Raw genomic sequence first — 13,214 nt, forward strand, 5'->3', positions numbered from 1 at the left:
GTGGCAACATGAAATGTCCTGTGTTTTAGAACAAAGAAATACAGAACAAGCGATTCAAGGTCATATGTGTCCCTCTGAAGCAACAACAAAGACAAAGACTGTAAAAAAAAAAAAAAGAAAAAACGAAAAATTTAGTGCTACTAAGAGGTGAAAATAAAGTTGTTATATATACATACAATAGTTTCATTTCATGATTGAAGACCTTGAAATTTTCTCCTCATGCGTCACCACAAAGACTCACAGTCATATCAGAATGTTTTTTGTGTGGTGGGCTGTTCTGTTCGATTCTCACATATCAGAATCTTTTTTGTGTTTGTGTTACATAAGGATAAACCAAACTACTTTGCTTCCTCTGCAGCTGCTCTGTGCCTATACTAACGAAAAAATGGAAGGATGATGGATCTGACAGGGATTAAATGCCATGCAAATGCCATGCTTGTCACACCTTCTCTTGTCCAGGGTACAACCGCTCCCTTCTGCTCTCCGGATCTCATTACCAGTCTCTTATCAGAGAGGAAGAACAGTTCCAAATGTTGGTCAGAGTTGACTTTATTCTTTTTTTCTGGTTTTTCACAACAATCGACCTACTTAAAAGGTATGCTAAAAGTACAAAATGCAAAAAGTTAATGGATTTCAGTGATAAATAGTAAATACATAAACTCAGAGCATCAGTTATTCATGTAGACTGCTTTAGAAGGATTCGATTGCCTCTGCTGTGTGATACTGTATGTATTTTTCCTGAAGGAAGTTTTTCAAAGAGGAACTTTGCAGCATGTGAGCAGACAATATATCATTTCTGCACTGTCAAGGCTATTCTGGTGTCATGATTGGATGTAAAGAGAAGTTTACAGTGCACACAACCCTCACTAATAGCAACCTCATATGGGTTGTCATGTTACGATACTGCACCAAGATAGAAAAGGTCAGCATGCTTTCAGAAGCAGGTCTGCAAATCTACACTACCCCAAACCGCTACTCCCCCCACCCCCTCCTCCTCCAAGAACAACAACAACGGTGCAGAAGGACTAATGCAGGGCCCTGTTCCATAAAGCAGGATAACCAAATAAGCCAGGCTTATTTCATTAGTCTGGTTCATTTTCCAGCAGATACGGTTCCATAAAGCAAGCTCAGCATAGTTCAAGCTCAGTTACCACGGTAACGTATGCTGGCAAACTAAGCTGGTCCGGACCAGGCTAATTGTCAGACTTAGCCTGAGTTGCTACTTAGCCATGGCACTGACCGGAAAGTCAAGGTGTTTGTTATAAAGCGGTTTATCTGAGACTCAGAGCTTGTAACATTTTTTCATATTTCTTTATTGTGGAAAAAATTAGATCTTTGTTCACATCACACATTGTTGTTACATGTTTCATACACTTTAAAAACATAATTTAAAAGAAGGTAATTCAATTTTCAGCTTTCAGGATAAGCTGAGGGGCAATCAAAGCCCCTTGACAAGATTTTTTAACAGTTTCTAAAGAGCTTAATTTGCAGCACAGCTCGGCCCAACTGTGACATGGGCAGAAGTCTAATTATCCTGAGTAGAAAACACCTGTGTGGGTGTGTAGGGTCTAACTTGTGAATATTTAGGATAATTTGATAGGAACACATCTTAAAAGGTCAATCTGTGTGCTACATAACAGTTTAAATAGATTAATTAATCTGTAAACCGAAATGACAAATTAATCTGTAAACCGAAATGATAAATTAATATTAATCTTAAATTTTTTTGTGTGTCATTTATTTATTTTTGATTCACAAATGTGGACATAGTGTGTGGTTTTGTTTGAAACCTTGTGATGCAGGGCAATTAACACTTACAGCAGCTTCACCCTTCAACCTCTTTCCCCTCAGCAGAATCTGAAGCCTGATATACAGTATAGAGAGGTGTGAAGTGGCTTCTCACATGGCTGCGATGTGTGAGTGTGTGTGCACACACACACAAGAACTTCAATGCTACAAGCGTGTGGGTATGACCAAGGGTGGACTTTATTAGCAGCTGATACAATGGCACATTTGAGCCTTGTTAACTTGATTACTCTGTACACATTTAACTAAGATCACATAGATTGGTGACAGAAGGCGAGAGAAGATTCAAAATGGGAATCTGCTTGGGGAACTGTGTATCAATGAAAATGAAGTATTCCTCAAATTGATTTTACCATTCCCTGAAAAGATTCATTTCATCTCATCCTCCAGTGAGCTGAACAGCTGAATCTACTTTTCAGATTGTACACCTTCAGCCGTCCTTCACCTAAATCTACAGGCAGGAATTATGACTAATTCATGAAACATGCTCAAACAACATGTTTGTAAAGACATAAGACAATAATCTTCAAGGTTGTATGAGCTTGAGTTTGAATGCAGTGCCTGCCTCTCAAGTTAGACTAAATGGCATTCCTATTCAAATGTGCACACAAGTCAATACAGAAACACATATGCAATACACAAGTTCACACCCAGTTCCTGCATGCAAACATGAAGTACACAAATATGTAAAATTCGCTCTGTGGCTGTTTGTTTAAATCATCAGTGGCACGTTTTTGCCGCAATAGAAGCATACAAATACAGACACACTTGCAGACAAGAGCTCCTTAAATTAAATAATCTGCTCACAATTGACTCCTCCCTGTGTCAGAAGATAAAGGGATATGCCATGTATTTTTTCCACTTTATTTCAAGTGTAGCCTTGCCTTAAAAAGATCTTACCATTTCTCAAAGAACAGCACAGATTTTTTTAGATTAGTTCATGTATTTTTCTTACCTAAAAGGCAGTCACTGAACACGTTACACCATTACAGTACACAAGACATAAACACATTTTCTCATTAACCTCTGGTGTAGCCGTGCAGAGAATATTGGTTTAATTTGTCCAGGTATCTGTATTTGAGATGTCTGCCTCCTAATTCAGTGTTTGTTTTTCTTTTTAGGATTAAAATCTGATATTTTAAAAAATGAATTAGCAAAATCTCTTTCCAACAACTGGGAGACAAGTTAGACTGTCAACCCCAAATAGCTGAATATCTGCAACAATCTGTAACAGTTGAGTGCTAAACACCATATTTACAGTGGGATAGAGCATGGGATCAATCAGCTGTCAGCTCTGAGTCTCGGTGGATTAATGCTCATATCAAGCTTTACTAGACAGGCGCCTTTCCACAAGTTATCAGTTCATCCATACAGTGACAGAGCAGTGTGTTCTGTACACTCTGCACCATATGTCCACTCTTACGCACACACACACACACACTGAATAGGGGTCTGTGAAGTGACAGGATGGACAAGGACAACACAACCCTCTGGACAAAGAACTTTATATTAAAACCTTTGGCCTGTCCTTCCCCCTCTGCTCATTGTTGTGGCAGTTACATAACTGTCAATTTCTTTGCTTGTACTGCACATTAGCAACCTTAAGTACCACTTGTTCAGTACCAAGGAAAGGCATGATTTGGACTCTTCATGGTCAGTCATAAAGGGATTCAGTTTATGTGAGATTTATTCATACATTTATCATATCAAAACCTTATATACACTACCGGTCAAAAGTTTTAGAACACCCCAATTTTCCAGTTTTTAAAGATAAGTGGTGAACTACCAGAGGTAAAAAAAAGGTAAGGTTACCCAAAACTGAAAATTATACAAAACCAAGATAGTAAGCTTGAGAACATGTTTTCAATAAAAAACTGGAAAAATTGCAGTGTTCTAAAACTTTTGACTTCATCACAAGAGGAACATGTACAGACATATAAATGGAAGCAAGATAGCAAAAAGGGCAATTTAAGAGTACTGAGCAATGCATTATCATAATGTATCATCCCTTAATTGTATCTCTGCAATTTTATATCATTTTCATTGCATATCAGAATGATTTAAGCAGATAATATCCTTAAAACTACAACTTAAAGAAAACAATCCACTTGGCATCCATCTCACAGGATGCAACGTGATTTCTGATGACATGAAGCTTTTCACAGTTCTGTGGTGAGTCTTCAGTGGGATTTGATCATTAGCCATGTGTCTCCTCTTTATCTCACTCTTCCCACACAAACTCTAAAGTGCATCCCTGCATTTCTGAGTTGAAGACACTTTCAAAATATTGATTCTGCTCCTCCGTGAAAAGGTTTGTCCAGTCACCAATCTTACCTTAATTGAAGGGAAGCAAATACAGTGTAAAGCAAAGGTCAAAGGAGTCATTTAAAAAAAGGTATTATCTGCCTTTTGTTTTACTTTAAAACCAGTTTTTGATTAAAAAAACATTCATTCATCAACTTCCAAGTCCTACATTGTGACTGGGACACTCATGATGTAAAAGCTAAATTGCTGAAATGTAATTTTTATTTTTAGATAAGTAAGAAAATCAGTGAACACAGTATAGAGATATAGTTAGATCATCATCACCATTTAATGATGTTGGTCATAGTGTTTTGGAGCCCATGCAACATCAACATGTGTCAATACCCAGTGATGTCAACATCATGTAAATATACATGGATATCCCTCTTCTTAAAGAAGCATTTCACATATTCAGATATAATCCTTGCTTTAATAGTGGACTAAAAACTTCAAGGACATGTAGTTGTTTAAATGATGTTCTCTACAAGCAGTGTAGACCTGTGACATCATCAGCCTAACTGATGTAACTGAGCAATCATCTTGCGTGCCTATTAGCTGTTATTTCCAGACACTTCTCCCTGCTCTTATTCATGGTTTTCAAGTTAAAAAAAGCTTGAAATTGTAGCAATGCCTCTGACCTTTTTTCATACTAATTGTACTCTGTAATCATCAGTGACTCCCCTGGTTACTGCAGGTAAAGAGTACATGTATAATTGAAGCTCTAAAATAATCATTACTTTGCTTCAAAATTGAGCATCAGGCCTGATGACTCCTGTGTTTCCAGACATAATAGAAGATACCACTGAATTTATCAATCTTTTCTGACAGCATCAGGAAACTTTAATAACTTAATTTAGTTTCTAGTCATAATTGTGTGCATTAAATCTGTTTTTTCCAAATATATTCCTTTCATAACCTCAAATGTTTTTGTGCCTACTTATGACTTTAACTTGGCCATGAACAGCGAGCCGGTCGATCAGTCATTTTTGTTTCTTGGTTTATACTATTTGAAGGATTTTTAGAGATCTGGTGAGAGAGAGTATTTGATAAAGAGTATTTCAAATTGCATCCAGTGTTTAACTTGTGACGCCTCAGATTAGTCTTAGCACCCCTTGGAGCATCTCGATCTTTATATTGGAGTGATAGCATGTCCCAGTCTTTTTCTCTAATATGTTGTTTGTGTAAACATTGTTTACAATATAAATCATGATACTTATGACTTCATATGGGACATAGTGGATGAAGAACATCTTGAAACTGAATGGAACAAAATGGAAATATGACATATAAAAGAACAGAGGCCTACCTCTCCTCATGAAGGCACCCTTGCTATGATCTATTATTTCTTTATCAATGAGGGTGTAGTTGACCATGTTGTTGTCTTTCATGCTGTTGAAGCTACAGTGTTTCACACAGTTGTTCAGCTCATCCTCCACCAGGGAGCACTGGAGGAAAGAGCTTACTTTCTTTATGGCACCTTGGAGATCCTGAGGGAGATAGAGGACAATTGTAATAAAATCAAATAAATAAACAGGAATAAATGGATATAAAATGTACATTTGGATTGCATTGATTGGGGGTGGGGGGTGGGGGGTGAGGATGAATACATATGTGTGACGTGTCAGATGAATCAATGTGAAATATGAATGATCATGTATTTGGATGTGAATGAATTAATGTTTCATGTTAGCCACCATCCTAGGATAGTATGTATACTATCCTACACAAGATATTACTGTGTTGGTTAACAAGAGACTGTAAGCAAAACCTGATGATGGAAAACATTAAGTTAAAAGATAATTATAAACATTTTCACACCATAAGCCTCCGCTTTCTTTAACAGACCTGACACAGCTCTGGAGATTGGGGAACAAGATAAATGTATATCTTACAAGACATGTTTAGTGGTGTATTTAAAACAACATGTTTGTTGACGCTTTGGTGACAAGAATTATGGATCAGTTCTCACTCACCAATGACATCTCTTCATAAGTGATGTGGAGCAGATTGCTCACAGTTGCTAACTGACTTGTCCAGCCTTTAACATGGTCAAACCAGGAGCCAAAGAGCACTGTAACAAATAGATGTAACAAATACATTTAATCAAGTTACACTCTTGGCTGCAAAGCTGAAGTTAACATATTCTCACAAAATAATAAAATATATTGTCCTGATGTCAACTCACATTTGCCTTCCAGGAATCGATTTAAAAACTCCTGAAATGAATCAGCCTCTGGGAGGAAGTTGGCAATTTTATGGAAATGATAAAAAGACGACGCCACATCTTTTGGGTTTCTGCTTACATAAATGACCTGTGTAATGATGAGGAGCAACAGTGTCAGAATGGCTATACTGTACTCTGAACCATGCTGTGGCACAAACAGTTGTAAAATATGTAAATTTGACCTTGGCTTTGGAGCCCTGGAGGGCATGGCCCAGCAGGTGATAAGGCAGGTGTGTGGTGATGACTCGAGGTGTGGCAGATGAGGCCTCTAGTACCGCAGCACAATAATGCTGCTCCAGCCAGGGAGCCCGAGTCCAGTTTGGAACAGTTTTTGAAAACTGTGGGTCCCCTCTGCTTGATATTAGAGTCACTATTTCCTGCATCCATGTGGTGCCTGTTAAGAGACAATAGAGAAACATCTGGGAACTGACTTTCATTAATTAAACAATCTGTAAGTTACTTTAAAGTCCCACTCCTCTCAAAAATGTATTTTGCTTATTGTTCATTCATTTGGTTTGAACACTAAAAGGCTGTTTTCACAATTACCTGCTGAAAGAGGAAAGTAAATAATGCTCACAAAAAAGCTGTGGTAGTATGATTTGTGACATCACTACTAGTTAGAGCAAATTATAGTCCAGTATTCACTTTACACAAGATTGACATGGAAACTTGAAGCCTCCAGTGCACAAACACTGAGAATGAACTTCACAGTGAAGTGGGAGACATTTTGTATCTATTGCATTATTTTTATGTCACATTAATGTGACAATACATCAGTGATTGGCTGGTTTTGTGGTTCATTTACATCCAATGTGCCAACTCGAGCAAACATGTAAATCACTGAGAGCACACGAGATGTTGAGCGAGCAGAGGTACTGTGAACGAGAGCACACGTGAAAGGATGAGCTTGGTCTATCATCAGAACAATGTAAGCACAATAGTCACGTCATAATGTGTGTACAATCAGGACAATGGTTAGTCAGTAGATTATAACATACATACATACATACATGATGTTCACTCAATGTTCGATGATGTTCACTCAATCAGCATTTCATGTAACATAAGTGGTGTCATAGTCAGCAGATTATGACACACACATACTGTACACCTAATCATGACATAGTTACTCATTTGATCAGAGAAGATGAATAATAAGAATTTCCATTACAGGTGCCTGTCATCACACAGAGCAGAGACTGAGGAAGTGTGCAGACAGAATTGAGTACGCACAGGACAAATTTTAGTTTGCTCAGATAATTATTTTCTGTTCAAAATATAAAGTGTGTGCTCGTGGGAGTCTCACTGCACTCTCACTAATGTGACACAAAGATAATGCCATATGTATCCAGCAGTTAAACTCAGAAAAATCAGAAAAATATTTGCATATTTATCGGTTCTGGAATTTTAATGAGGAAGAAAAAAATATATGTTATTTTAAGGATTTTCACAAAAATAGTAAAAACCATATTTAACAAACCATACTACTCAAAGCAGATTATTTTATATCTTAAAACATGTTTGGAGGGGACCTTGAAAGTCTAGACATGCAAAGTTACCTGTCATCATGTAAATTGCTTGAAGATACTGCAGTTTACATGATGGCATGATGGTGTGTCCATTTTATTGTCTCATGTTCTTACCTGACTTTGGATAGGAGACAATGAGGATGTCCGTGTCCTGAAATGGGAATTTGAGAGCAAGCTGCAAAGAATCCTGGGTGTGCAAGTGTCCAGGAAAAGAAATACCATGAAACACCTCTGTGACATCTAATCTGGCCATAACTTGAAATACGTCCGTATTTATTGGTCTCTGTTTAAATTCACAGCTGCTTTGTTTGTCTAGTTTCCCTTGTGTTTCCCTTCCTGTGGCTCTGCCTGTACCGGTCTACCTCTCTACTCTGCCTCCCTGTGACAAAGACTGACTAAGGACCAGATAAGCTTCACATTAAGTAAAAAGAGGAAATGCAAATGAAACGCCTCAACTGGACATCAGAAAGTGGGTGTATTTTGTGTTCTCATGTTTGCAATGCTTTCCAAACATGACACTTGCAAGTATATCAGTGAGACAAAAACAGGAAAATTTAGCAACAAACATATGCAATGATCTGTGTGGTGTTGGAAAAAAAAAAAACGTCAGAAGACAAGGAACATAAAAGAAAAGTTGTGAAAGATGTTGTAATATATTTTGAAATGCCCCAAAGAGAACATATAGGAGGAACTGACTGAAAATGTTATATTTTTACTTTTTACTAAGACTTTTTACAATACACAAAGACTACTCACACCAACAACAAGCATCTTTGTGGAATGTGAGCTCTTGAGTTATGAATTTGCACCAAATGCCTCAGTGCTTATATATGGAAGCGTATCTGCACCTTTATTCAAATGGCAATTCATTTTGCAAAATGGCAATTCAATCTTCAATGCAATTTGAAAATGTATTTGGCAATTCACAATTCGATATACAAAGTGATAATGCAATCTTCAATACAGTTTTAATTATCTCATTGAAAACTAGGAATTAAAATTAAATTATGTGAATTCCATTTTCAACATGGTATTTTTGCACCTTTATTCAAATGGCAATGCATTTTGCAAATTGGCAATTCAATGTTCTATTTTGCAATTCAATCTTCAATTTTGTAATGCAATTTGAAAATGCATTTGGCAATTCACAAGTCAATTTGCAAAGTGGCAACGCAATCCTTGCATTACGTAACAACACAACTAAACAACACAATGAAATACAACAGTGCCCCCGTTTACTGGATTGCATTTTCTTTTATACAGTCTATGATTTCCACACGCGTTATCTGCACCAAAATTCAAATTGAGAATGCAATCGGTCAGTTCTCTCATCAAGGCTGGTCTTCCTTAACAATATTATGCGACTTCTCAGCTGTGTCCAGGTATTGGGTAATACAGGTAGCAATGTAACCAATCAGAGACAGGTAGCATTCATGCGCGTGCACGGGTCAAAAGGAGGAGGCCAGAGTGAGAAACAGTGAATGTGGTACGGACGATTAAAGTGGAGAAGGAGAGAGTGACCGAGAAACATCCAGAGAGGAGAAGGTCAGAAGGACAAAAAATGAAATATAAGAATTTTGACCAGACAAGGACCGGCGGACACAACCGACACATCGGTGGTTTTCTAACCAGCGGAGGGACAGACGGACCGGAAGGTGAAAGCGGACAGGTTTGTCACTACCCGATTTCTGGAGCTGCCCAATTTGCAGTATGGCGCCGCCATCTTGTATGGTATCTCCACTTGGAGAAACTTCATTCCGTCCCTGCCCTATTTCTGCACCGCTGTAATATATATTGCTTCTGTGTTAAACTGGTTTAACAAACATGTACAAGTAGCCTGCTCTGTTTAAATGTATACATTTTTGTACAGGCTAATGTTTGTGTTTCAGCATTCTTGTTTACATTTTAGTTTTTTTAGTATTTGACCATTTGGTTCTTTGTATGTGATACTCAACAGTTTAGTTGGCCAGGTTTACAGTAACAAATGGTCAGTGGTTTTGTAGTTGCCACAGCATACTTTACCACACACACACACACACACACACACACACACTTCAACCAGTTTACTTCAGATCAGACAAAAGCATTTTTTGTTATCATGGCATTAAAGGATTATTACCGTTTTTTACAACCCGGACCTTATTTCTAGCATAAAATACGACCATTTACTCACCCAGACAACTTTGTAGTCATTTGGACAAATGAGCTCCAGTGGAGCGCTGCGTATATCTGTATAATGCGAGTACACGGGGCACCGAAGCGCAGCCTCTATATAATGCATTATCTGCTGCGAAACTAGTTCATTTCAGCAATATTTTTCACCGTCATTTTGTGACGCCACATAGCCACAGGCAAACAGGAACAGGCAATACTCGAGGTCAGGGTCAGAAGGCTGGTGCGTTTACCAGGGAAGACACAAGGAGAGGAGGTCAAAAACAAGCAGGGTCAAAACCAGGAAAACAGTCTGTGAATTAGTACTGGAAGGTCTGGCATGAAGCAAATGCAAAATGACAATCTGGTAAAGAGTGAGTGGACAACAGGAGTGTATATGTATATATACACAGGCTTGATTATAGTTGGGGTGCAGCTGAGAGTCCAGGTGATTTTCTGGTGAGCTGCAGCTGAGTGCCCAGGTGAACAGAGTTAACTGATGAGGTGGGTGTGGCTGATTAGCAGGAATAGAGCAGGGGTGTGGTGAATGGAAAGTTACCAGCAGCACTGTGTACAGTTAATCTGTATGGTCATTGTAATGGCCGCAAAGCTGTTCTGATAATAAAACTTGAGTGAAAGTATTATGCTTGCTTCCGCAATCTAATGCTAGGTATTTCATTGATGGGTGGGCAGTGGTGGTGTGTATGGTGTGTATGCATGGTCTTTGGTGGATCGTTCGGGGGGGAGGGGTTTGTAATCAAAATTCTTTCAAGGTTGGCAGGTCTGTACTTACAAAACATACTAAGGAGAAAACCCATACATTATCTTTAGTTTATATAATTGTTGCATGCCTGTAATGCAATATGAACCACCCAATACTGATATGAACAAATTTGTCATTTCAAGAAATGACACAAGAGGGAGAGGGGTTGATGTGAGTAAGACCATATGTTGATAAGTTATCTCAGATTGTGTGGTCTGTTCTCACTCAGACATGTTGAACCCTCTTTACACTTAGTTTGTGTTGAAATACTGCTTGCTAGATCATACTGGGCTATAATTCATTATTATCAGGCTGTCCTAACAAGTCTCTAAAGACTCTCCATCTGCTCCAGAATGCAGCTGCTCGTGTTCTGACAAAAACTAGAAAGAGAGATCATATTACTTTCATTTTGGCTTCACTGCATTGGCTTCCCATAAAATTTAGAATAGAATTTAAAATCATTCTCCTCACCTTCAAAGCTCTCAATGGTCAGGCTCCATCATATCTTAAAGAGCTTATAGTACCTTATGTACCTACCAGAACACTGCGCTCCCAGCATGCAGGTCTACTTGTGGTTCCTAGTATCTCTAAAAGTAGAATGGGAGGCAGAGCCTTCAGCTATCAGCATCCTCTCCTGTGGAACCATCTTCCAGATTTGGTCCGGGGGGCAGACACCCTCCCTACATTTAAGAGTAGGCTTAAAACTTTCCTTTTTGATAAAGCTTATAGTTAGGGCCGGCTAGGCTTGTCCTGAACCAGCTCCTAGTTTATGCTGCTATACGCTTAGACTGCCGGGGGACTCCCATGATGCAGGGTTAGGGTTAGGGTCTATCTCTCTATCCATCCATCTATATCCATTAACATTCATGTACTATTAATACATTCAATAACCTAAACTTCTTCCCTGGAGTTGTCTGTGCTTTCTCGTCTCACAGGTAATCTGGGCCTGTAGACGTCCGGATGACGGATTCCAGTCCCGGACCTTCTAGCTTCATTGTTGATTTTCATTGTGCTTCTCTCTCCTATTCTTCCTCTCTCTCCTCTCTACCCCAACCGGTCGAGGCAGATGGCAGCCCACTCTGAGTCTGGTTCTGCTTGAGGTTTCTTCCTGTTAAAAGGGAGTTTTTTCTTGCTACTGTTGCCAAGTGCTTGCTCATGTGGGAATGTTGGGTCTCTTTAAAATTAAACCTGAAGAGTTTGGTTTAGAACCTGCTCTATGTGTAAAGTGCCTTGAGATAAAGATGTGATTTGGCGCTATACAAATAAAGATTGCTTGATTGATGATACTGTATGACATTAAGGTGCTTTGGATAACAATTTGATTATAATCAAGCAAAAAAGCACCACAGCATGCAGTATTACAACCAGCTGAGCTTAGACAAAGAGGGGGAGACTATAAAAATAAAAGAGAAAATTAACTAAATACAGAATTTAGTTCAAAACATACGGAAAGAGAAAAGGGTTGACTGACTGACTGGGTATGTTTGCACCCAAGATTTGTGCTTTGTCTGAAGTGGCGCCTCACAATTGCCAAAAGAGTTTTATGAACAGCCTGTGGAAGTATTTTCTCCATTTTAGGCACCTAACTTGTGTATTGGGCTCTGAGCGCTTCCAGAATGCAGGTGACCTATGCTTTCTGCAGCAATGCACCTGCAAATGTGAAGTAGACCAGATGAACAGTTCAAGAGAGATGCGAAGTACAAACATACATAGAAACAGACAGGCTGAGATTCCTTGCTTTATAGAGACACTTTGACCTCAAGATAGTTCATATTGCATCAATGATTATCATGGATATCATCAATGTCATTATCCCCTGATTATCTTATTTCCTTCTTTGTAAGCCAAAAGCTATTACTAAATGATTGACATGCAGAGGGTTTACATTTACTTTCACTATAATAAATTGTAGCTGTTATGTTGAAAAATGAACAGAAATATTAAACAATTATAACAAATGAGTACATTTTACAAACCTTATCTGTAGGCAAGGCTCCCAGTCCTAATGGCTTCACAGCCAAATCACAGTCAAACAATGACAAGCTGATTAGTTTATTTTTGCATTAACATTTGCGTTGGAAAGCAGCTTTTTGACTGTAATCCCATCAAAATATATTTTTTTAAATTATGTGGTCCATTACATTTCATTAGCATGTTGAAGTAAACATTTCAAAACTTGCATGAAGCTGCAACTGTAAATTATGCCTGTTATTACCACACTGGAACAGAAAACAGCTCTTTGGCTTAATGTACATTGTATATATATCAAACTATGAATGTTGTAATCATGAGTTCATTTATTGGTAATAAACATATACCAATAAACATATATATTTTTTAATAGAGCTAAAGGAGAGTGAATATTGGACTTACATTACAGTGCCAGCGCTAAAACTAACTAACTTACATTAATCAGGACAGAACACAGGACACAGCT

General features: G+C 38.3%; 1 protein-coding gene across 1 annotated transcript; it reads right to left on the reverse strand.

The window, feature by feature from the left end:
• Window positions 1–4,021: 4,021 nt before the first annotated feature.
• On the reverse strand, window positions 4,022–8,116 carry sult5a1 (sulfotransferase family 5A, member 1). The gene is made up of 6 exons (XM_053320785.1): window positions 7,978–8,116; window positions 6,517–6,728; window positions 6,296–6,422; window positions 6,084–6,181; window positions 5,417–5,597; window positions 4,022–4,140 (listed from the first exon to the last, which is right to left on the reverse strand). Exons 1-6 carry the CDS (start codon window positions 8,114–8,116, stop codon window positions 4,028–4,030), a joined length of 870 nt encoding a protein of 289 aa, XP_053176760.1. The 3' UTR covers window positions 4,022–4,027.
• Window positions 8,117–13,214: the final 5,098 nt, after the last annotated feature.

Source organism: Scomber japonicus, chromosome 1 (genome assembly GCF_027409825.1).
Source record: "Scomber japonicus isolate fScoJap1 chromosome 1, fScoJap1.pri, whole genome shotgun sequence".
Classification (NCBI taxonomy): Eukaryota; Metazoa; Chordata; class Actinopteri; order Scombriformes; family Scombridae; genus Scomber; species Scomber japonicus.

Bases quoted from the DNA above. Each gene is read 5' to 3' on its own strand.
- sult5a1 (XM_053320785.1), bottom strand. From the start codon at position 8,116: ATGGCCAGATTAGATGTCACAGAGGTGTTTCATGGTATTTCTTTTCCT. The intron at 6,423-6,516 runs GTCAAATTTACA...ATCATTACACAG, and splicing joins TCCAGGGCTCCAAAGCCAAG to GTCATTTATGTAAGCAGAAA. The intron at 6,182-6,295 runs GTGAGTTGACAT...TATTTGTTACAG, and splicing joins TCGATTCCTGGAAGGCAAAT to TGCTCTTTGGCTCCTGGTTT.